General features: G+C 41.6%; 2 protein-coding genes and 1 long non-coding RNA gene across 4 annotated transcripts; 1 reads left to right on the forward strand and 2 right to left on the reverse strand.

Annotated features, from left to right (window-relative positions):
• Positions 1-2,236: 2,236 nt before the first annotated feature.
• On the reverse strand, positions 2,237-21,588 carry dipk1b (divergent protein kinase domain 1B). The gene is made up of 5 exons (XM_054744595.2): positions 19,625-21,588; positions 17,870-18,004; positions 6,429-6,536; positions 5,463-5,639; positions 2,237-3,628 (listed from the first exon to the last, which is right to left on the reverse strand). The coding sequence occupies exons 1-5, from the start codon at positions 19,688-19,690 to the stop codon at positions 2,816-2,818; spliced, it is 1,299 nt and encodes a 432-aa protein (XP_054600570.1). The 5' UTR covers positions 19,691-21,588; the 3' UTR covers positions 2,237-2,815.
• On the forward strand, positions 10,808-12,476 carry LOC139070361 (uncharacterized). Its single transcript, XR_011520895.1, has 3 exons — positions 10,808-11,443; positions 12,141-12,202; positions 12,291-12,476. It is a non-coding gene; the product is annotated as an uncharacterized lncRNA (long non-coding RNA).
• On the reverse strand, positions 12,739-17,394 carry LOC139070360 (spectrin alpha chain, non-erythrocytic 1-like). 2 transcript variants are annotated; one of them, XM_070552480.1, is made up of 7 exons: positions 14,420-17,394; positions 14,132-14,349; positions 13,620-13,712; positions 13,405-13,509; positions 13,300-13,332; positions 13,192-13,227; positions 12,739-12,985 (listed from the first exon to the last, which is right to left on the reverse strand). In XM_070552480.1, exons 3-7 carry the CDS (start codon positions 13,683-13,685, stop codon positions 12,908-12,910), a joined length of 318 nt encoding a protein of 105 aa, XP_070408581.1. In that variant the 5' UTR covers positions 13,686-13,712; positions 14,132-14,349; positions 14,420-17,394; the 3' UTR covers positions 12,739-12,907. The 2 variants fall into 2 exon arrangements, with proteins under 2 accessions (XP_070408581.1, XP_070408580.1); XM_070552479.1 differs by having other exon boundaries at positions 13,192-13,332.
• Positions 21,589-22,039: the final 451 nt, after the last annotated feature.

Below are 22,039 nucleotides of genomic sequence, written 5' to 3' on the forward strand. Positions count from 1 at the left end.
CAAATGTATTTTCTGACATGAAGTTCATTTTCTTATCGAAACGATTTCACCACCGTCCAGGGACGAAATTTTGATTTCAGAAGTGGGGGGGACACAGCAGGCTTGTGCGGATTTGGGGTGAGGGGTGTTATGTAAAGACCCCTTGACACGTCACGTGCCCATCTCAATAATTTTTCCATCCTCAATATATATATATATATATATATATATATATATATATATATATATATATATATATATATATATCAAAGTTAAAAAATGTACAACTCTATTATTATTTTTATTTATTACCATTATTGAAGTGCAGTTTTGGCTGTTGACAATGGATAGGCCATTGTATTTATTGTTTTGGGTCTTTTTTTATTGTTTTTGGTGCAACATTTTCTAACAGGGAGTGAGATTCCTTTTTTATTGAATTTTTGTTTGTTATTTTTATTCATTTAGAAGTTCTGGTTCTGGACATTTCAATGTTAAATGAAGGTTTATTTGTTGCATTTTAAAGGGTGTACTTGCATTATTATGATATATTAACATTATATTAGTGGTTATTTTGGTCTAGATAATGTTGACAATGATATCGTTTATCATCAACAATTTGTTGGACAAAATATCGTCCAGCAAAATTTGTTACTTTCCCAGGCCTAGTCAAAAGTATAAAAATTATTTATACATAAACGGTCCTCCTGAGATCTGGCCGTTTGTTCATTTGCTGTGTTAGAGGACATGCTGAACTAATGTTTTACACATGATCATCACCCTAACATTTGAGTGTATGAAAACATATTAAATGTTTTTTCCCTTAAAAGTGTTTAAACAGTTGTTGCATTTCAACACACAAAAAATAAATGGAAAAAATAAGATAAATCTAATGAAAAGTGTACATCTTTGACATTAAGCTTAAAAAATCTGTTGATGATGATGATACTGTTCATTTTTCAGAGCTTTTTAATGTGAACATATACATTGCAATAGATACGTTTACAATAAAGTTAAATGATAAAAGTTTTGAAGTTACACTTCTACTACTACTAGTAATAATAATAAAAAAAATAATTATAATAATACGAATAAATTGTGTCTGAGGAGTCAGTTATGTGGAGGAGATGAGTTTGTAAAAGTTAGTTTTGAGTATGTTTGTGAAGGAGGAGGTGAGTCTGAGCTTAATGCAGGGGTGTCACATGTTCCAACTTACGTTTTGACTTTGAAAGAAGTCTCATCACTTTTCGTTTTCTTGACATGCTGCTTCCTGGCTGTGCCTAACTACCAAAAACTCACAAATGAACACTTATTCAAATGTTATGTAATGGAAGCTGAGCTGAGCTGATATTACACAGCGTCTAGTTGACGATGTGACTTAGTACCGGTGTTCCCTAACGGCTCCAAACTAGCAAAACAACGTGAGCACGTTCTGACTGTTTACAACTTGAGTGACAGCAGCAACAGCCAATAATACGTTAGCAAGTATCAGCAGAGCCAATAGATTAGCTTTTGGGCGGGTCTAATAGGAAACCGGTTTCCGTTTCGGTCCTAGTGCTCAACCAAATCCATTTAATGGAGCGTAATATTGTTTTTGGACGGAAAAAAGTGCAGGGGACCAAAACTGCCTTTTGAAAAAGTGGGGGGGACATGTCCCACCCGTCCCCCCCCCCCAAATTACGTCCCAGCCACCGTCCCCTTCAAGGAAAAACTTTGTAATTTTCGATTGTACTCGAATGTGACACATGCGTGACGTGCTGCAGCTGTTGTGCCCTACTGTCCTCCAGAAAAGAAAAGAAAAACATCAAAAGGAAAAAAAAAGGCAAATGCACAAACTTTTTATCTATTTCCGCCACACTGGTATATATGGACATTTCTTTTTGGTTTCTTCATTTCTGTTAACTGTTTTTACTGTTTTTTTGCAATAAGAAACTAATAGAAAAAAGTCAGTGAACAACTCATCCTAATAATTCGTTTTCCATGCTTTGTTCAATCATTGAATCTAAATCAACCCTTGTGTAGGCTACAGTTTCGCACAGCGAGACATCAGCTCTCACCACTCAAATGAGCTGTATTAGCTTTTGTGCGCAACATATGTCAACCTCTAGCGGTGTGTTTTATTGTTGCATGTTCATGCTTTCCTGTATGTCACAGCCAACATGCTGCAGGTTTAGTCTCTTTTGCATTGTAGTTGTGTAAGAAGATGATTGTCTACTCTTAACATTCAACCTGAACAGGAATAATACACTGAAACAAGGAATCAGGAGGAAGTGACACATGTTTAATGGGATTTTCAGTCAACACCTTAACAATAGATGGAATGAGCTGAGCTGAGATTCTCTGAATTGTAAGTCTATTTGTGGATTATTTCTTTCACTTTTATTTTCTGGAGTTTGCATCTCTGGCTTGTTCAGTTAAATTAAATTCATTCAAAGTAAACAACTAATATACACAGAAGTACAAAAACTGGCACATTTCTTACAATGCACAGACAAAAATAGATTACGTATAAATCACCAAGCCAAACAATGTGCTGGTTGCTTTATTTTAAAAACCCATTCACATAATTAAAGCCATGATGTTACAGGGCGGCATCCTGAGAAAAGTTTGTGCAAACAGATGAAAGTCCATTTATAAAATAAAGCATGTTGGGTATAACATGAATTAAATGCCAACTTCATCTCTTGCTTCACAGCTTTCTTTTGTCAGAAGTCAGTGTAGAGTGAATGTGAATTATTAAACCCTTCGGACTATTTGGCAAAACTTCATCAGCAAAAACTGGAAATTTTCACATAATGACTCACATTTGACATGAAATGCACACCAGTCCGGCTTGTTTTCAGGAGTACTGCGTGTTAGAAATTTTCTTCCACAGTAATGTCTTTAGATTATTTAGAACTAACGAATGGTGAACCTCCATCTGGCTTGCCAAACCGCTGAGTGTCACGCAGGTGCGGAGCTGCTTCTCCAGATCCCCCCGCAGGTCTGATGGCGCTCCAAAAAGCAGGAAGTCCTGCAGCAGCACACACACCTTGGCGAGGTTTGGCTGCACAACCTCTGTGTTGCACTGCTTCACCAGTCGGTCGCATGTGGCCGTGCAGTCCTTACCGTACGTACAATCCAAATTATTCTCACACCGGCGCCCCTTCAAAAACACCCGAACGACAGCCTCCGACACCACACTGCGCAGGTTGGCCATCTTGCAGTCATATTTAGCGTTGTAACCCACATGGTAAAGGCTGGCGTCACATATGAGGAAAGTCCCATAAGATCCGTGGAACACCTCCTCCACGAACTCCAGCAGGCCAATGGTGATGCGAGCCCTACGGGGCCAGGATGGTGCCAACCAGTGGTTCAAACTGGAGCTCAAGGCCTCTGGTATGATGGTCTGGAGGTAATGGGGCACCTCCAGCTTGTATAGGGAGCTGTGGCTCACACGTTCTGTCACATACAAGTCTCCACAAAAACCTAGCAGTTTGGGAGTATGTTCCTTCTCTTGCAGCGCCACCATCAGGAGGAACTCATTGATGTGGAGAAGAGCCCATATGGACTTAGCCTCTGCAAGAGACACCTTGCTGTCCTGGTTAACATCAGCCAGAGTGATGACTCTGTCCATCAAGGCACTCAAAGATGTTTGTTCACCAAGGTTAGCCTGCGGGAAGACATTTGGGTGTTTTCATCACAAATTGATCAAACGATATGTAGCTTTAATTTTTCTTCACAATAACTTAAACGAGTTAGTTTGTCAAATCAATCTAAAAAAATGACCCGCTAGGAAGTTTTAAATAGGATCTATCCTTGGGCCATTATTAAATATGCTATGTCAAAACAGTGCTCCTGTAACTCTAACATTAAAATGTATGCAGATGATACTGTAATCTATATTCTTAGCCATGCATGTTAATAGAGGCCAGCCAGACCCCATGTTTTATGTTACTTCATGATTAAAGTAGTGTGTTTGTATCTAAGTCATGCTGGTGAAGGATCTCAGTCATCCAGGTCATGGTAATCCAAAGGGTTCAAAGGAAGGCAACTGGACTTCTTTGGTTTCTTGAGCCCTTTTCAGATAGACTTTCTGGAATACGTGTGGACAATTCAATCCAGTTTTTAACCAGAACTGTGTTTTCAGACACACCACTTTTGTACCGGAACTTGTCCTTTCGGCTGCCTTCGCACAGCAGGGAAAAGTTCCAGATGTCTGAGGGGGGGGGGGGGATCGGACTTATGTTAAGTATAATTCTGCGCACACGAAGATGCATAAGAGACCTGGATGATGAAGCTCAATGGTTAAAGGAATCACTGAAGCGGTGTGAAGCGATCTGTCGCGCGTCTAGACGGTACCGTAGGAGGCGAGCTGCCATGGTTCGCCTCATGCTACAGCAGCGGGCTATCTAGGTGCGCACAGCATCCCCTGGTCCCCTCCTCCCCGTCCGGAACTCGACCTCACCAGTCTGAAGCAGCCACCCTGTCCGTAACAAGTCCGGACCTGTTACTAGGGGCGTCGTCCGGTTAAATTACGGAAAACGTTTTCCGGATGTTTGTGTTCAGCCACAAAGGTCTTACGGACAGAGTCCGGAACATTTCTGTTTTTCATGGCCTGTCTGAAGGGGGCTTTGAAGACATTTCCTTTCTCTTCGAAGAACTTTGTCAATTCTTACTGGAATATGGGGAGAGTCAAGTTTATAAGCTGTAGCTGTCTATTTTTATTTAACAAGCAGAAACTACTCTGGGTACCCCGCCTCTCAATCCCCTGATGAGTAGTTAGCCTCTATTGTGAGGGAGTCATTGTGTTGATTAGATGCTGGAAGGTGTGACCGAGACTGAAACTGCTTAGGAATGAGATTCAAAGCTGCATTATAGGTACTGGAAAGGTGAAATCTAATCCCTGAGGACTGGGGGAGTCGCCTGGCAGCTAGCTCTGGAGAGAGTTATGTGTCATTTCGGTGATCTCCCCCTCATTTGGCTAATTCAGTGTAAAATGTCTTCCTTGTTGTCATGTGTGTTTATTTCAGTTTCCAGGGTTATGGAGGTTAAATATTATCTAACAGATAATTGGAGAATGCAGGTATACAGAGCAGGTGAGGAGAAAGCTTTGAGGCTGGAGCAGAGTGGGGGCTGGTTGAGTCACGCACATGGACATGGGGGCTGGTTGAGCCACACACATGGACATTACAAATAATCAATTTACTCTCTCTCTCCCTCTCTGGGTGTGTCGTCCTTAAAGGTAATATGGGATAACATTAAATTACCTATCAACAACTTTTCACATTAAATGCTAGTTGTTACCGTTGACTTAAATTGTTTATGATAAGTTAAAGCTAAACAAGTACCGGATCAGGAGAATGGCTGGGCTGGTTACAAAATGCCTTTTCCCACTTATCTAATTCTGGGAATAAGGCAACAGACTCAATGTCACTTATGGGGTGGAATATTCCTTTAAACAGCTTATCATTTCTATTGCATCACTCATTTCGTGTGTGAGAAACCTTGAGGAAGCTGTGGAGCATTTCTTTAAATTCATCCATGGAAGTTCCACGAGTCGGCTTGTCGAACAAGATCATCTCTGGTCGCATTAAAGTTTCTGGAGCACCGTCTATGTTCACTGGATCCTCAATGCTACATTTGATTACCACGGGCCTCTCGTTCCAAAGACCAACGTACACCTGCAGAAGTAAGAACAAAAACACAGTTAGATACAAAAGAATATGGAGATCGTAGCTATGTTAGTAACTTAATACGCTGAAAAACAAAACTCAATAGCTTTTTTTTAATATGTGCAACTAAACTACTCATTATTATTGTTTATAGCTCTCATTCAATCATTTTTTAATATATTTGCTGTGGTGTCTAGTATAAATGAATGTCTTATGGGTTGTTCTATGTGGAAAAAATCTTTGGAGCTTCTCTGTTAGGAAGTAGACGTTGGCCAGAGAAAGGGGCAGAAAACAACAGGATTTGGAGTTTTGGAATCATTAGTATTCATGATATTCAGACATCTCGCCTCTGATTGACTAACAGCAGCGTGACTCTACCACTAACTCCATTTGCTTTACAACGATGATGTTTTATCTTCACAAATACCACAAGCCTGAAGGAGTTCTACTGTGTGGTGGAGTTGCTAATGCTAATGGTTAGCTTTTTCTAGCTGAGACGCTATACCTCTAGTCTGTTGTATTCATAGTGTGGTTCAATAGGTTTGTGTTTTACTGATGATTTCAGCTTCTGTGTCTGTTTTAAGTGGATTTATATCTTTAATTTTGTGATTTTAATGGATTTCGTCAGACTCCTTCTGGTTCACTTTTCTCACGCGTGCATTTAGAACTCACTTTTGCTTTATTGTTCCCGCCCTAAGGGACTTTTTTTTTTTAATTGGCAGCAAAGTTCTAAAAGGTTGCGTTTCAGAATGAAAAGCTCTAATCTAAGTGTGTGTATGGTGTGTGCGTTAATTTGACCTGATGTGTGGAGGAGGTGGACATGCAGTGGTGCAGGCTCAGAGTTTTTTGATCACACAAAGCCTTACAGGACGAGCCTGATATGATGCCTCTTCTGTAGTGATCGCACTGTAAGAACAAACAAAGGAAGCACAAGGTCAACAACAGGAAACAGGAACAAAATCCTAAGAGCTTCATCCTCTAAAGAGGATCGGTACGACATTTAAACATGAAATATTATTAGATATTTCCATTTTTACACACCCAAGGTCTCTTGACCAGGTTATTTGCTGAACAGAATTTAGAAAAAGCTATGTTGCATCCTATTTTGTTTTCTGGGTCTCACATTCCATTTGTTCTTGTCGCCCATGCATGTTTTAAATTGTGACGTCACACTTTTACTTTAATTTAAAAACGTAGGTTCATCATGTTTCAGTCTGAAGTCATCTAAAAGGATCTAATTATTCTGGTTCATATAAAGTCTGAAAATGAGGGAAAACTGACCCTAGTGAAGCCAGATTCTAACAGAATCAATAATAACCTCTGTACTTTCATAATGTGACTGTAACGACGCATCGGTACACAGGAACAATGCAAAGCAGCATGATGCATTTGAGAAGTGTAATAAAAAACACTTTTTTCTAAATTCTGTTCAGCAAATGACCTGGTCAAGAGACCTTGGGTGTGTAAAAATGGAAATATCTAAAAATATTTCATGTTTAAATGATCACAACATGCCCTATAGGTTATAAATTGTAAGTCGCTTTGGACAAAAGCGTCTGCTAAATAAATAAATAAACATAATAAACATAAACAAAAACATTATTTAATCAAACTGCAGCCTGATTTATATAGTTCAAAAGTACAACCTACTCATTCAGGTGTAATAGCCCATAAAAATAAGTCTGTTACAAAAACAGACCATTTAATGAGAGTAAATAATGGCGTGCTCTGTGCACCGAATATCCGATTAACATGTCTGTGTTGGAACCGCTTTGGTGCTCTGCAGCAGCATCAGAGGCAGCTGGTGTGTGGAGGATATCTGACAGGCAGAAGGTCAAATGACAACACATTTCTCACACCCTCAGAGGGATGCACGAACCGTGAAACCACAAGCAGGTTTGCAGCGTGTAAAAACAGCACAAAAAGATGCGAGTAACGGTTGAACTAAAGATTTTGGTGCAGCTACATCTGGAAACTTTCGTTATGCATGAAATCATGGTCAGTTTGGGCTGATAAAAAACAATTGAAATGAACAAACTGTTAAAAAAAGAAAGCAATTGCATTTTATTTTGTGAAATTTGTTCTTTGAGACTGGCAGTTAGACACAAATATAAAAACAACAAAAATAATAACTTCAAATGGATTCCAGCCCCAACACAAAATTACATTTTTCAGGGAGAAACGTAAAGCTAAAAACTAATGAGCTTAATGCACCGACTGAGATAAAAACCCTTTTACTGATATGGTCGGTTCTAAACTTTGGCCCCCTCCAGGGGCGATGACTTATAATAAATGTAAGGGTTCCCCAGCCCCCCCACTGAGGGAAACAATGTGATGATAGAGATCTCGTCTGCAGTGAAACTACAGAGGGCCCACTGATGACGAGATGATGATGCCTCCTTGTCAACAGGTCTGTAAAATCTGGATAGGGTGACTAAAGACAACCTGGCCTAATGAACAGAAACAAAGACCCTTTAACTGGTTTATTCTCCCGCAAATGTCTTCCAAACAATCGTGTTTTTTTTTACAACAGCAGAATATTTCAAACATAATTTAGAATTTACACGGCCCATTTCTAAGGGACTGAAGGGCCGTGATGGTTCACCGGTTGAGGAGCAGTAAAGCAGGTCATAGACAGAAATGTTCAGCTGTGTGTGGTACCAAAGAACTGATGAACTCTTTATAACACATCCATCTACATTTCCTGTTGACAACAGATTTTGTATGCCACTAAATGTCAGTGTTCATTGTCAACTGTTATAAATCAGTAGTTGAAAAGTGTCAGGCATGGTAGGATAGTAGTTTGATGTTTTTCTACAGCCGCTGGTTTACAGACACCGGCCACAGCAGAACCTGATGATTTACTTCCCCAGAAACATTTCTTGCATCCAGTTTTCAATCTATATTCGCTTTTATTTTGATAGGAATGCACCTTTATGAAAATTGTCTGGTCGATAACTGATATTTACCAGTATTAAAAACCACTCACTGTCCACTTTATTGGGTACAACTTGCTAGTACTGGGTTGGACCCCTTTTTGCCTTCAGAACTGCCTTAATCTTTTGTGGCATAGACTCAACAAGGTACTGGAAACATTCTTCAGAAATTTTGGTCCATGTTGACATGATAGCATCACATAGTTGATGCAGATTTGTCGGCTGCACATCCATGATGTGAATCTCCTGTTCCACCACATCCCAAAAGGTTCTCAAATGGATTGAGATCTGGTGACTGTGGAGGCCATTTGAGTACAGTGAACCACTTCATGTTCAAGCAACCAGTCTGAGATGATCTGAGCTTTATGACATGGTGCATTATCCTGTTGAAGTAGTCATCAGAAGATGGGTAAAGTGTGGTCATAAAGAGATGGACATGGTCAGCAACAATACTTAGACAGGCTGTGGCGTTGCAAGTATGATCAATTAGTACTAAGGCACCCAAAGTGTGCCCAGAAAATATCCCCCATACCATTACATCACCACCATCAGCCTGGACCATTGATACAAGGCAGGACGGATCCAAGCTTTCACTTTGACACCAAATTGTGACCCTATGTCGCAGCAGAAATGGAGACTCATCCGACCAAATCAAATCTTTTGTTGTCCAATTTTGGTGAGCCTGTGTGAATTGTAGTCTCAGTTTCTTGTTCTTAGCTGACAGGAGTGGCACCCGGTGTGGTCTTCTGCTGCTGTAGCCCATCTGCCTCATGGTTCGACGTGTTGTGCATTCAGAGATGCTCTTCTGCATACCTTGGTTGTAACGAGTGGTTATTTGAGTTACTGACTATGTTTACATGCAGCCAGTATTTGGGTTTCTGAGAAATTCAGAATAATCCTTTTACATGCTTAAGTAGAGAGAGTTGCCCCTGTATACATGGAACTTCTAATATCCCGATTATAGCTTCAGGATCAGGACGTATGGGCTACGTTAAGACGCAATATGCATAATTTCCCGTTTTTCTTCCCAAATAAATACCATGTGCAAAATCCAACTATGTGTTTTCTTTGATCATGCTTTATGCTTTTATTGCATTTAAAGATTTTACCATTTTATGCTGGACAGTTGCTGTATTGTTTGAAGTCTCGTAAGTGTGCTGAGCCTTGGTCCTGACCTAATGTGACCCAAGGACATCTGCTGACTTGGACAACTGCTGACTCGTGCAACTGTCTGTGTTGCACATCGTGTGATTGGACACTGATTAGAAAAACTGAATGTTCATTGTGTAATACTGAATGCTCTTTGTGTGAAACTTGTAACAATTACTGAATACTCAGAGCTGTGTTTCCCCCACCCTTCAGATCAGCTTATCAGACGTGTAACTAGGGAACTCCCAGCTTGTAATAAATAGAGGACGCTCGGATTCCAAAGACAGAGTGATTTTGGAGGAACCATCGGTGCAGTGGAGATTGCACTGATCGGACCTTATTCCATTCTCCTCGAGCATAAAACAGAATTCTGACTTTCTGTGTCTCTTTTCTTCCTTGTGTATGGTGTCTAGGGGTTTAAACCTGACCCCAACCACAAGAGACGGTCTTTTATGTATCAGAATGTAAAACAGCAAATGACACTTGATTTGACATTATTTGATGTTGTTTATTCTTTTTTAATCAGGTACAGTGCATATTAGGTAGCATTTGTGGTTCTATTAAGTCACATTACTACCTGTATTTTTATTACAACTGATCATAGTTATGTAGCTATTGTGCTAATTAGGCGAGCTGCGTCTCGCCATGTTGAACTATACGTGTTCCCTTCTGGTATACTGGCGCAAACGGACTCAAAAGACCAAGATTCCTTGAGAATAGAACATGCTTACAGCGCACCTTTTGAAAGAGTTATCCCGATACCGTATAGCCCACAGAACTGACACTCACTGGATGTTTTTCCGTTTTTAGGACCATTCTCTGGAAACCCTAGAGACGGCTGTGTATGGCAATCCCAGAAGATCAAAGTCACTTAAATCACCTTTCTTTGCCATTCTGAAGCTCGGTTTGAAATGCAGCAGATCATCCTGACATGTCTAAATGCACTGAGCTCCCACCATCTGATTGGCTGATTAGTAATTTCCATTAACAAGGAGTTGGACAGGTGTACCAGTAAAGAGATCAGTGAGTGTATTTAGGTTGAAGTAAAAACAAGGCCAGCAGCTCCCCTTGTGGCTGGCTGCAGTATAAGTTCTACACCCTGCCCCTTTCATGTAACTTAAAGCAGCTTTCCGGAGTTTTCCCCTTTCAGAAATTATGTATGATTTGTCAGAAATCCGTAAAAGTGATTATCTTGTCATGTACTGTGATATAATGTAAGAATTACGTCTTTTTTTTTTTTTTGCTAAGCACGCCCCCTGCCTCGCAGAGCTCCGTGCAATAGGAAATTGAGCGCCGACCAGAACTAACCAATAGCGTTAGACTCATAGACTGTACATATACTGGACAATTCGATTCCATAGGCTTCAATTTCACGTTATCTGTCCATAATGGGAGGTGTCCACCACCGCCATTTTGACCGTGTCACAGGTTCCGTCCAGCCCAGACAATTCCATAAAAGGGAAGAGAGGAGGCGCTGAGGGTGTGGCTGTAAGGCTGGGCTCGAGTGACGACACCCAGGCGAACTAGCTACGAGCTAACCTGAAGCTAACCCTGGCTAACCCAAAGCTAAAGCGGAGGTGGGAGCCGAGCTAACGGATGTAGCCACCTAGCTTCAACCCAACCGGAGCTAACTGGAACACCCATCGACCTGAACCTTACACGGAGTTTAGGTGGAGGTTTTCTGCGCCTGTTCGTGAGAAGTACCTGTATTAAAAAAGTTTTAAATCGGTAAGTTTATAATTTATTTCCGTAATGAAAACATTTTGCTTTGAGCAAGTTTTCAGTAGTTTTTTTTGGCGCTATCACTCCTGAGTCGCACCAGCCATTAAATGTATCATGAAGAGAAAATATATTTAAGTCGTATTTTGGGGGGACATTTTATTATCTTTCTTACAAAATCTGAGACCAAGCGTTTCACATTGCAACACAAGCACCGGTAACCATAACAGAATTTACAGCCAGCAGAGGAGAGGATGGCGGTGTTTCAAACCCTCCCGGCCGGCGTGTAGAGCTCATTCCTGGGCTGGAGCCGGCCCTCAGCACCCCGCCACAGGCTCTAACAGATGCTGGCGGTGTTTCATATATTTCCAAAACGTAATACTTGTTTGTATCTTGTACAGCCAACTAGCCTTTATTCTGGACTCAGTACAATTTACCAAAAGTAAAGAGACATTATACAGATGAAGTAAGCACAAGATAACTTACTGGAAGACACAGAGTTATCATCAGAACCAGAACAAGAGAGCCTGATAACAGTCATGTGAAAATAACAGTTAAAAAGTATGTATGTATAATAGAAATAAAAATATATTAGAATTAGTGTAACTCACTGTGATCCAAACAAATCAGCCATAGCTGATGAGTAAATATGACATGAGGTCTGGGAGTTTTTAAGTTTCATTCTTTTATTACATTTTTTTCTTAGATCTATTAAAAGGTCACCATGGCAGCCTGTGTGTCTCCAACGTCAGCTACACAACGCAGCGTGTAAGTTCCAAGTACTTGTCTTGACCACTTCATGAATGGTTTTGTACTTTAAACAGCTAGGCCAAACCTGTTATTTTTTCCTCCATAGCCATTTGGATCATTGGAGACAGCTGAGTGAGGCGTGGTGCCCAGAGAGCTGCAGAGACAACCTTGGCCTCCCTGACGTCTGTGTCTCTTGGTTTGGTTGGGGCGGACCATCGACATACATACATGTGCCGACACTTTGCGCCCTGTTTTATAAACTGTAGTGTTAAAAATAAATGTTTTTGCTCAATTACTTGAATTTCTTTGGTTAAGACAAAAGTGAGGAATAATCATTTACAAGTTATTTGTACAACAGGCCCATTTTAAATCCCAACAGTTTCTTAGCAGACAATAGAAATGTGTTCTTTACTAACTTTACTTGGTTTGAAAATCTTACTAAAATAAACTTGAGTGCCGTATTGCAAAACCCAATCATACTTGTTATGTAAACATTAGCTTTGTAGATATTTTTTACAGATATATATTTGTGTGCAACAAAAACCAAACTTAAATAATTTGTCATTCTTTATTGAAAAACAACAAAATACAGGTATACAGAAGTGTGGGAAAATGATAATGTGAAAGTATTGCACTATAAATGAAGTGAGATGAGATGAAGGTGAGATGAAGGTGGACGCCAGCGGGCTGGACGCCGGACGAAGAAACCTGGAGACGGATCGCTCAGACAGGAAGGGAAGAGCTTCCTCTTACCTTGATGGAATTAAAGTTAGCCGTCGTCTGAACGCCCAACCGTACGGTCTGAGGTCAAAGGTCACAGGAAACACACACCAGTCAGCAGTCATACAGATGCATAAAGATAACTAGCCATGGCAACCAGCTGACATGTCCCCACTTTCACCAAAACCTGGTGCCTGCCGGGTCACCTGAATTCCTGTGTGATGTCAGCACGGTCGGCCGTGACTGCTGCCATCAGAGGTGACCTCTGATCAGCTGAATGAACTCACCTTCCAGGGTGACGCCGTGTTAGAGTCGGCTTCATCCTGTAAACAAACAAATGAGTGGTAACATAAACACCACGTCTGGTTCTGGTGGAGGCGGAGGACAACACGCACCTTTCCAGGAGCAGAACCCAGATGTTCTTGTTGCTACAAACAGAGACGAGCAGAGTTAAACCAGGAAGTGAGAGGGACCAGCTGCTGCAGACAGGTGACGCTCACCTGAGCCTGAACCATAGGAGCCTCCTCAGCCATCAGACCTTCTGACTCCAGTTCAGATGCCACCTTGTTGATGTCCCTCAGGCGGGACTCATTGGCCTTCAGGTCCTGCAGGACAAAAGCACCTGCTGATCACCTTGTTGCTGTCGGGTTAACAGGTCTGGTGTTAGAACGTGGTGGATAAGAATGTTCTGACGGGCCGAGGATTCTGAACTCACCCTGCAGGACTGGGCCTGCTCCTTCAGGGCCTGGATGCTGCTGCCGTAAGCCGACAGGTCCGACATCAGGGCCTCGTGCTTCTTCAGGAGAGCCTGTGGAGCAGAACATCAGAACCTTCAGCTCGTCTGACACAAGTGGAGCTTTCTCGCAGCGATGGTCCAATCGGATCCGCCACCGTAAAACAAACCCTGCTCAGTTCACCGCAGACGTAGCTCTGCGGGTGTTTAGTGGAAAAGCGTGAGCCTTCTGCCGGCTGCCACGTGTCATGGCTGCTCTGCAGCGGGAACACACATCACAGCTTGTAAACCGTTTGAAATAAGAGCGATGGGAACACGTTTGTCATCACTTCCTGTGCGAGGCCAGCACTTCTACTCCTAACCCATGAGACGCTTAAACGAGCAACGACGTCTGGTAGACAACCGAAGGAAATGCCAAATACAGAAACACTATGAAGGACTGGAAAGAGAGCAAAGAAAAGCGATTGGAGTTTCTCAGGAAGGGACTTCCATACCTCGGCCAAGTCCTCGTCTTTCCCTTAGTCTGGACTTCCAACGATGGGCTCCTTCTCCCTCATCCAGGACTCGGCCTCATTAGCATCCGCAAAGTACTGCTTGGCCTGCAGAGAGTCCTCCAGGTCCTGCCTCCTCTGGGACGCCTTGGCCTTCAGCGTGTCCCAACGTCCATGAAGCTCCCACAGTTTAGTCTTCACTTCCTCACCAGCGAAGTGACCTGGACCCAAAAAAAGTGAGCCAGAACCTGCAGACACCTCAGAAACATGTCAGGACAAGACCTGCTCTACCTTCTTCCACCATGGTCTCTCCTTTCTGGGTGACAGCCTTGATGCGAGGTTCATGACCTGTGATCTCAGCCTGCAGAGCCTGGTGCTTCTTCAGCAGGTTCTGGACACCAATCAGGTCCTTCCCTTAGGACACATGTTAGAGTTCAGCATTATGCAGTAGACAGACCAGTTTAACCCAGGGGTTTCTTTCTTCTACAATCTGCTCTTTAACTGTATTATTTCAGCTGTTAACTTTATTTTCTCTCTAAGTGTTTTTCTCCCCAGAAGAAGCTACAACGATGTTCTGTTGAGCTGTGGTGGCCTCATGGAGGGGGCCATCGGCTAGCACACTGCTGCTAACCACTTAAACATTCTCCCTCTCCTGATAATAACATTTTACTTTCTTTGATGTTGGATGTGCTACTACTAGTTTACCCGTTTAATTATAGATTCACTAGGATAAATACAATAAAGTTTATCTCTTGCCAAATAGAATATTTACTGTGGCGAGCCCGTGAAGAGGTGTAGGAGAATGCGACAAATTTGTCTGTTAAAAAGTCTGTTATGTACAAAAACACAATATCATCACACTATTTTGGACCGATACATGACGGTCAGGTCCAGCTTGGGGAGAAAATATGACACGTCTTTCAGGATGGACTTCATCTTTGGTAGCTGGCGAAGCCGGGAAAAGCAGGATCTAACCACCTGGCTAATGTGGGAGTCCATCCGCATCTCTGGGTCCAAAACCACCCCCCGGTTAGTGATGGTTGGCTTCACTAAGCTGCAAAAACAGGGTTGCAGGACAGGACTAACTGCAGTGGGAGAGGGAGGAACAAATATTCCAGTTATAAATATTAAATATTTGAACAAATAAATATTTGTTAAAAGGAAGAAACTGATGATGACTTTAAGATTAGAGGAATGTTCTAGAACGGGTCTGGAACCAACGATGGCCCTTTGGATCAAATTTGGATTAAAAAAATAGCTCATGATTTTATTTATGGATGGAATAAAAATACAGGTTGTAAGCATCTTCTCAGTATCTTCATGTTGCACGACTTTCCACAGCAGAAGGACACAAAAACTGCCAGAATTATGATTAGAAAGATTTACGTTTTAATCTCAGAATCCCAACTTTTCCCAGAATCTTCACATTATTCTATGAATTCAGAGAAAATATACATTTTTCAGAGGTCTCGCTCCCCTGTTGTGGATATTTCTCAAAATTCAACCATTTTTTCTTTTCAAAAGCTTTAGTAAGAGTTTGGACTCTAAACAAGTTTTACTTTGCAGACTGCTTGTCTAAACCTTCATCAGATCTGCTCATAATAAAACATTTGGGTTATATTTAATGCCCAGGAAGATGCTCTTCCTGGGCATTAAGTTATCAAAAACAGATAAAATTATTTTTTACCATAATTTTAACTGCTATCAGCTGATAAAAATAATAAAAAACAGCCTGATCATTAAAGGGGTGTAAGTGAAACCGCGCGGATCACACAAACCATCATGCTGTCTATATGACTTTGAAAATATATAGTTTAATTACAGTTTGATTTATTTGACATCTGTATAATGTTTATTATTTTGTTTTTTCCCCCTAAATGCCTAACGTTTCAGTTTAACATGAATATTAGTCATTCATCACAATACATAAAGTTACACATTTTAAATTTTAATAGGGGAAGACTGCAGGAGGGAGCGGTAAAATACAGAAATCCCCAGCAAAAACAAGAAACTTTACGAGTCTGATGAAACCCGCTGGAGTTCCTTCAGCAGGCCTGGTGGCAGCTACAACGGCCCAGTGGCTGTGCTTGGTCAATGTTATCGAGCTCAGTCCGGCTCGGCCGTGAACGAGCCGAGGCGACATCCTGCTCTGCTTAAGAAGAGGTGTTATTTTCCGCTTCAGAAGAAGCGTCCGTGTTTTACGCTTTCTCAGAGACATGTCACGTTGCTAAGTTGTTAGCGCCGCGCGCTAACACGTCAATAGTGCAGCATAGCCTGCTGGAGGGTTCAGATGAAAACACCCTACCACTCAGGCTGCTTACACATCGATATTAAGTTGTCGCTGTTGCGCTCACGCCGTAATACAGTATTAGATGCGGTTAAAGTCAGACATGAAAAACTCCACGAGCGGTCAGACCGCGCAGCAGCTAGGCGCAGCAAATAGGCGCCGGATCGTCCAGGCTGCCCGGCCTGACCGCTGGGGATTACCGGATGGAAGAATGGACACAGAAGTCTCCCTCTTAGCGCTCCGTCATATTTCAACCCATTTTTATCTTAAATGCACTGGGTTTTACCCTATTACCCATCTAAATATGCCCTATTAATTATTTTACCGTATTTTACATTTAAATTTCATGGTTAAACAGTACATGCTACATGTTAAACTGATAGTTAGCTAGCTACTTCGGTAAACTCAGCTAGTTTAAAGGTAGCAGTGACATAAAATACGAATATAGATTTTAACTTACCGAAAAAAATGAAGTGGAGACTCCTTGGACGCTCTATTAGTGCAATTAATACCACTGCAAGTCATTTTGTCCAACAATTGCACCAATAATATCCAAAGAAGAATACACAAACACAGAGACTCAAAATGCCGGAGCAGTTTCCAAGCCAGACCGAGGCTGTACTGAGGCCTTTCCACGGAGCTAGCTCTGTGGTCACGTGGGTCTGAGGCGGCGGTCACGTGTGTCGGATGCTCATTAATTATACAGAATTTTAGGCTTTCAATACACTTAAACAGAAGAGTGAGAAAAAAATTCACCCCCCTCAGAGTTGTCATGAGTATAAACTAGATAATTTAGACAAAAAACATGTTTTGGCACCAGGCTGTAAACATGTTTATTTCTGCTGTGAAATCGGCATTTTTAACATGGGAGTCAATGAGGATTTGCTCGCTTCTGGCACCAGCCCCCAGCGGATGAGGGTGGAACTGCAATTTTTCTTACTTCCGGGATGGGACCATTTTCTGAGCGGCATTGTGGGGGCTTGGTTAGACTACCGCTTACTTGCTTCAAATTTAAGGAGTACCTTGGCTGATGCAGAGTTGATGAACTTTTCACAGACAAGTAAGTCTCTAAAATATAAATATTTGAGAACACAACATGACATGACAATTTTAGCTCTGTTTGTCAGCTACAGAAGCACATTTATAAACAGAAACGTGAAATCGCCATCTTAAAAAAATAGAGCAACCGACTTTTTGAGTGATATGCTTGTCAGCCACTAGATGGTGGCATAGGATAAGAGGTTCCAAGGTTGTCACACGTTGAGAGTTTTTTAAACTTCTCATGCATTTAGAGAGAATGCTATAATAATACCAAATAAGACATCTATTGTGATGATATGACGTGATTTTCAGCATCACATCAGAGCCTGTGAATTAAATGTCATGTCTTCGTCTTTCAACCCAGCTTTGAAGCACTGCTGCTGTTGTGCACTGTATTTTCTGGCAGTACTTACAATGACCATGTGGCAAACATGGCCACGGCAGAGTTCTGCATATGAAGCATACTGCATGTAGATGATCCAGCTGATGATGAGGATGCCCAGCCAGGCCAGGAGGAGGTACTTCACCTTTATGGCAGGAAGACGACTCTGTGGAGATTTTCAGATAAGTGTTTGCACCTCCACATAGAGCGGCAAAATTTTATCATGAATGTTTAAAACAGGCAAAAGAGTGAAATTTATTATTGTTTTTTTTATTTATGATTTTTATGCTTGATTAACTGAATCAACTAGTTCTTAATTTGTTGCAAACAACCCATTGTTATCGTAGTTTTTCTTGTTAAGATGTTATTGAGATATATATATATATATATATATATATATATTTACATATATTTATATACGTATATATGCACAGACAGATAGATGATAGATAGACAGATAGATGATAGACAGACAGACAGACAGGCAGACAGATAGATAGATAGACAGATAGATGATAGACAGACAGGCAGACAGACAGACAGACAGACAGACAGACAGACAGACAGACAGACAGACAGACAGACAGACAGACAGACAGACAGATAGATAGATAGATATTTTCATTTGGTCAACAACAACAATTTATCAATTTTACATAAAAGTAATCAAGCAACCGAAAAAAGGAACAGGTTGAAGCCTAGTGGCTTATAATTAACTCCCACAGAGATAATCAAATCCTTAACCAAGGCTGATAGCTAAGTTGCATAACATTTAAAGAAAAACAATGATAAATCAAGAAATCAAATCAGCACAAGGTTGGACATCAAACTGAGTTTCTATAACTTTGGAAGATGCAAATTTTTAAAATTTTCTTGAAAAACGACAAAGAATAACACATCTTCAGTTCATCATTAAGTCCATTCCATAACTTCACTCCCATAACCGACACACATCTATACTTCGCATTAGTTCTCACTTTAGGTATTTCAAACATATAAGACCCCCTCAAATCATATTTTCCATCTCTTAATTTAAAACATACTTAAAATACAAATTGGAACATTCTTTTTCGCCACTCTATACATCATTTCTAAAGTTTTAAGATATATAATGTCCTTAAATTTTAACATAGCTGATCCTACAAAAAATTGGTTTGTGGACTCCCTATATCCAGCTTTATTTATTATTCTAATAGCTCTTTTCTGCAATTTAAAAATTGAATCCAGATATGTTTTGTATGTTTTCCCCCAAATTTCCACACAATAACTCATATAAGGCAAGCAAAGGGAAGTGTACAGTAAATAAAGGCAGCTCTTGTGCAATAAATCTCTTGTTTTGTAAAGAATAGACTTAGATAATTTCCGTTTCACATGATCTATGTGAGACTTCATGTAACCTCTTGGTCCACATTTCATTCTGCATGTTTTGCATTCAATCACAGTTTAATCATTTCAGGACGAGGGGGAGATAAACTCAAGAATAAAAGACAAAATCAAAGTTTAACCTTTAAAGCAAACAGCCCATCTAACTGCATCGACATGTTTCATGTCTGTATTTTAATGTGATGAAACATAATGCGCACATAGACTATAGGCCTAGTATAGGATCATAAACACCACCACTTCTCTCTCTCTTCCCTTTACCAAGGCCCAGGCCACATCTGATCACTAAAACCCAGCTGCTTTGAACTGTTGATGGGTTTTGTCGTATTTTTGAGGAGGAACGCGACATTTTGTGATGCCTGTGGTCGAGCAGCATCCTCCTGAGGACCAGATGTTTACATACCTGCAGGCCTTTGGACAAGGGGCAGAACAGCATCAGATGGACCAGTCTCCGCACAGACCTGGGCATCCTGAGCGGTGGTGAGGGGGAGGAGGAAGCCGAACCGAACCGGAGATCCCCGTCACCTCACCTCACAGCATGCGCCATGCGGCGTCAATCAGCTAATTGGTACAAGACGCGGGAAACGATCGGATATCTCTCTACCGAAAACAAACTCGAATATCGCGTCGTTCTCCGGGCCTTTAGGAGAAATCATTCGCTGCCGTCTTGCAACAAAAGAGCAAGAAGAACGCTCATCCATGAAACGCGTCCGCTACATCCAAGCTTCCATAAGCATCCGCGCCCACGGGGAATCCGCTTAAAGTGAAGGCAAAGTCCTCCTCCTCCTCGTCACTCCATCAGCATATGTAAACAGCAGAGAGAGCAGAGATGAGCACCACGCAGCATCCGCTTTTCACCGGCTACAGCATCCTTTAAAGGGAGAGGCGTCTCCGTGCGGTGGGGTTGTGTTCGCCGACGGTAAACACCAGAGGCCGGAACAGATGATCCTTCTCGCTGACATCAACACTTTCACAAAAAAGCAGAGTGAAAAAGACCAGATAGAGCTGAAACCAGTTTAATATTGTTCTTTGTAAGCTTTGCTCCCTAAAACCCACACCGTAAAAGGTGAATTTTAAGGGATTGGTCAAGGTCAGAGTGAAATTAGCATAACCCTTCAGGTAACGGTTAGCCTTTTATTTAAAGATTTTCCAACATGGACTGGAGCATAACTGCTTTTTTCCTGTTATAAACTATTTTATGTCAGATTACTAAACAACCATCCAGACTGATTTTGCTGTTATTTACAGAGCAAGTCAACCCCTACCAGAGTCTAACTCCACTCCCACTTCATGTTTGAAAAATGCAACACATGCTGTTGCCTGGCAGACCGAGAGGGCGGAGCCGCTAACAAATACACACACACACTCAGGCTCACGACAGCATTGTGACATCATAATGTACCAGTTTACATCATAGCATACTTCTTAGCCAATAGCGGTGGCAGATTTAAATTAAAATACAGTGCAGAGTTTTTACCTGACAACGGCACAACACTGCCAGTTTGAGGCAGAATATTTAAATTTTAACTAAGATGCACTGAAGTGCCAAATTATTGACGACACGTTTCTGCAGCACGATTAGACACTCGTTTATTTAGTTTATCAGCAAAAAAAAATTATTTGGGGGTGACTTGCTCTTTAAATGGCCTTTATTTGATATACCACCTTCTAGAGTTCCACAACCCCCCAAAGTGCTTTACAACACAGACAGCAACCCACTCAAGCACACGCACACACATGTTGAGTCAATGTTTCCCAACCCTGGTCCTCAAGGCACACCATCCTCCATGTTTTCCTTAAACGCCAGTGTTTCCTTGCGTCCACGCACCTGACTTAAATGAAAAAGCGATTAACAGGTATCTGCAGCACCTGATGTCCTTACAAGGAGGCAATACAAATCAGGTGTACTGAAGCAGAGACATGGAAAACAAGCAGGTCAGTGTGCCGTGAGGAGCAGGGTTGGGAAACACTGTGGCCCTGTCCACACGTAGCCGGGGATCTGCCAAAACGTAGATATTTTTCTACGTTTTGGCCTGTCATCCACACGAAAACGGAGTTTTTTCACACGAAAACGGATCTTTTTAAAAACTCCGGCCAAAGTGAAGATCTGCGTTTTCTCCGTTTTGGGTGTCTGCGTGTGGACGGACAAAACTGGAGTTTTAAGGTCCGCAACGTCACTTTCCGCAACAAAAAAATGCTGACATCACGTGTGCGACCTGTGTTTACACTAGCCGGCATCATGGAAGCCTTCAGAGCTGCGCTCTGTCACTACCCGATCCATCAATTGTCCAAGCGCTTTCTGCTTGTTTGTTTTTGCAAGCGGAATTACTGCTCCTTGCGGAAGACCACAGACGAAGGACGAGGTTAAGAACGGGGGAAGTACTGCCGCCTACAGGTCTGGCATGTCCTTAACAACGTATTTATCTGGGTACGTGTGGACAGTTTGCTTTTAAAACGCGGTGGTGTGGATGCAAGTTTTTGGAGGGGCGGATATTCGTTTTTAAAAAACCCCGGCTACGTGTGGACTAGGCCTAAGTCATGTCTACATTACAACACACAGGTGAAACCCAAAACATTATAAATCCATGCAAAAGTCCATTCAGTAATCTAGACCATCTAAAGCTGCGGTATCTAGCGTATTGTAGTGGTCTGTCTGCTCCAACACACCTGAATCACCTGAGCAGCATCTCATCGGGTCTGCTAGTTACCTGCTGATTGAAATCAGGTGTGTGGAAACTGGTTTAAACTAAACCGTGCTTGATACCAGCCCCCAGCATCGAATAGCCCTGACCTAAAGGCTCAGGAACCTTTTGCAGAT

Source organism: Nothobranchius furzeri, chromosome 6 (genome assembly GCF_043380555.1).
Source record: "Nothobranchius furzeri strain GRZ-AD chromosome 6, NfurGRZ-RIMD1, whole genome shotgun sequence".
Lineage (NCBI taxonomy): Eukaryota > Metazoa > Chordata > Actinopteri > Cyprinodontiformes > Nothobranchiidae > Nothobranchius > Nothobranchius furzeri.

Bases quoted from the DNA above. Each gene is read 5' to 3' on its own strand.
- LOC139070360 (XM_070552479.1), bottom strand. From the start codon at position 13,685: ATGTCGGACCTGTCGGCTTACGGCAGCAGCATCCAGGCCCTGAAGGAG. The intron at 13,510-13,619 runs GTGAGTTCAGAA...TTTGTCCTGCAG, and splicing joins AGCAGGCCCAGTCCTGCAGG to GACCTGAAGGCCAATGAGTC. The intron at 13,333-13,404 runs GTGAGCGTCACC...CTCTGTTTGTAG, and splicing joins CTCCTATGGTTCAGGCTCAG to CAACAAGAACATCTGGGTTC.
- dipk1b (XM_054744595.2), bottom strand. From the start codon at position 19,690: ATGCCCAGGTCTGTGCGGAGACTGGTCCATCTGATGCTGTTCTGCCCC. The intron at 18,005-19,624 runs GTATGTAAACAT...AAATCTCCACAG, and splicing joins CCTTGTCCAAAGGCCTGCAG to AGTCGTCTTCCTGCCATAAA. The intron at 5,640-6,428 runs GTCAAATTAACG...TTACTTCTGCAG, and splicing joins CCACCTCCTCCACACATCAG to GTGTACGTTGGTCTTTGGAA.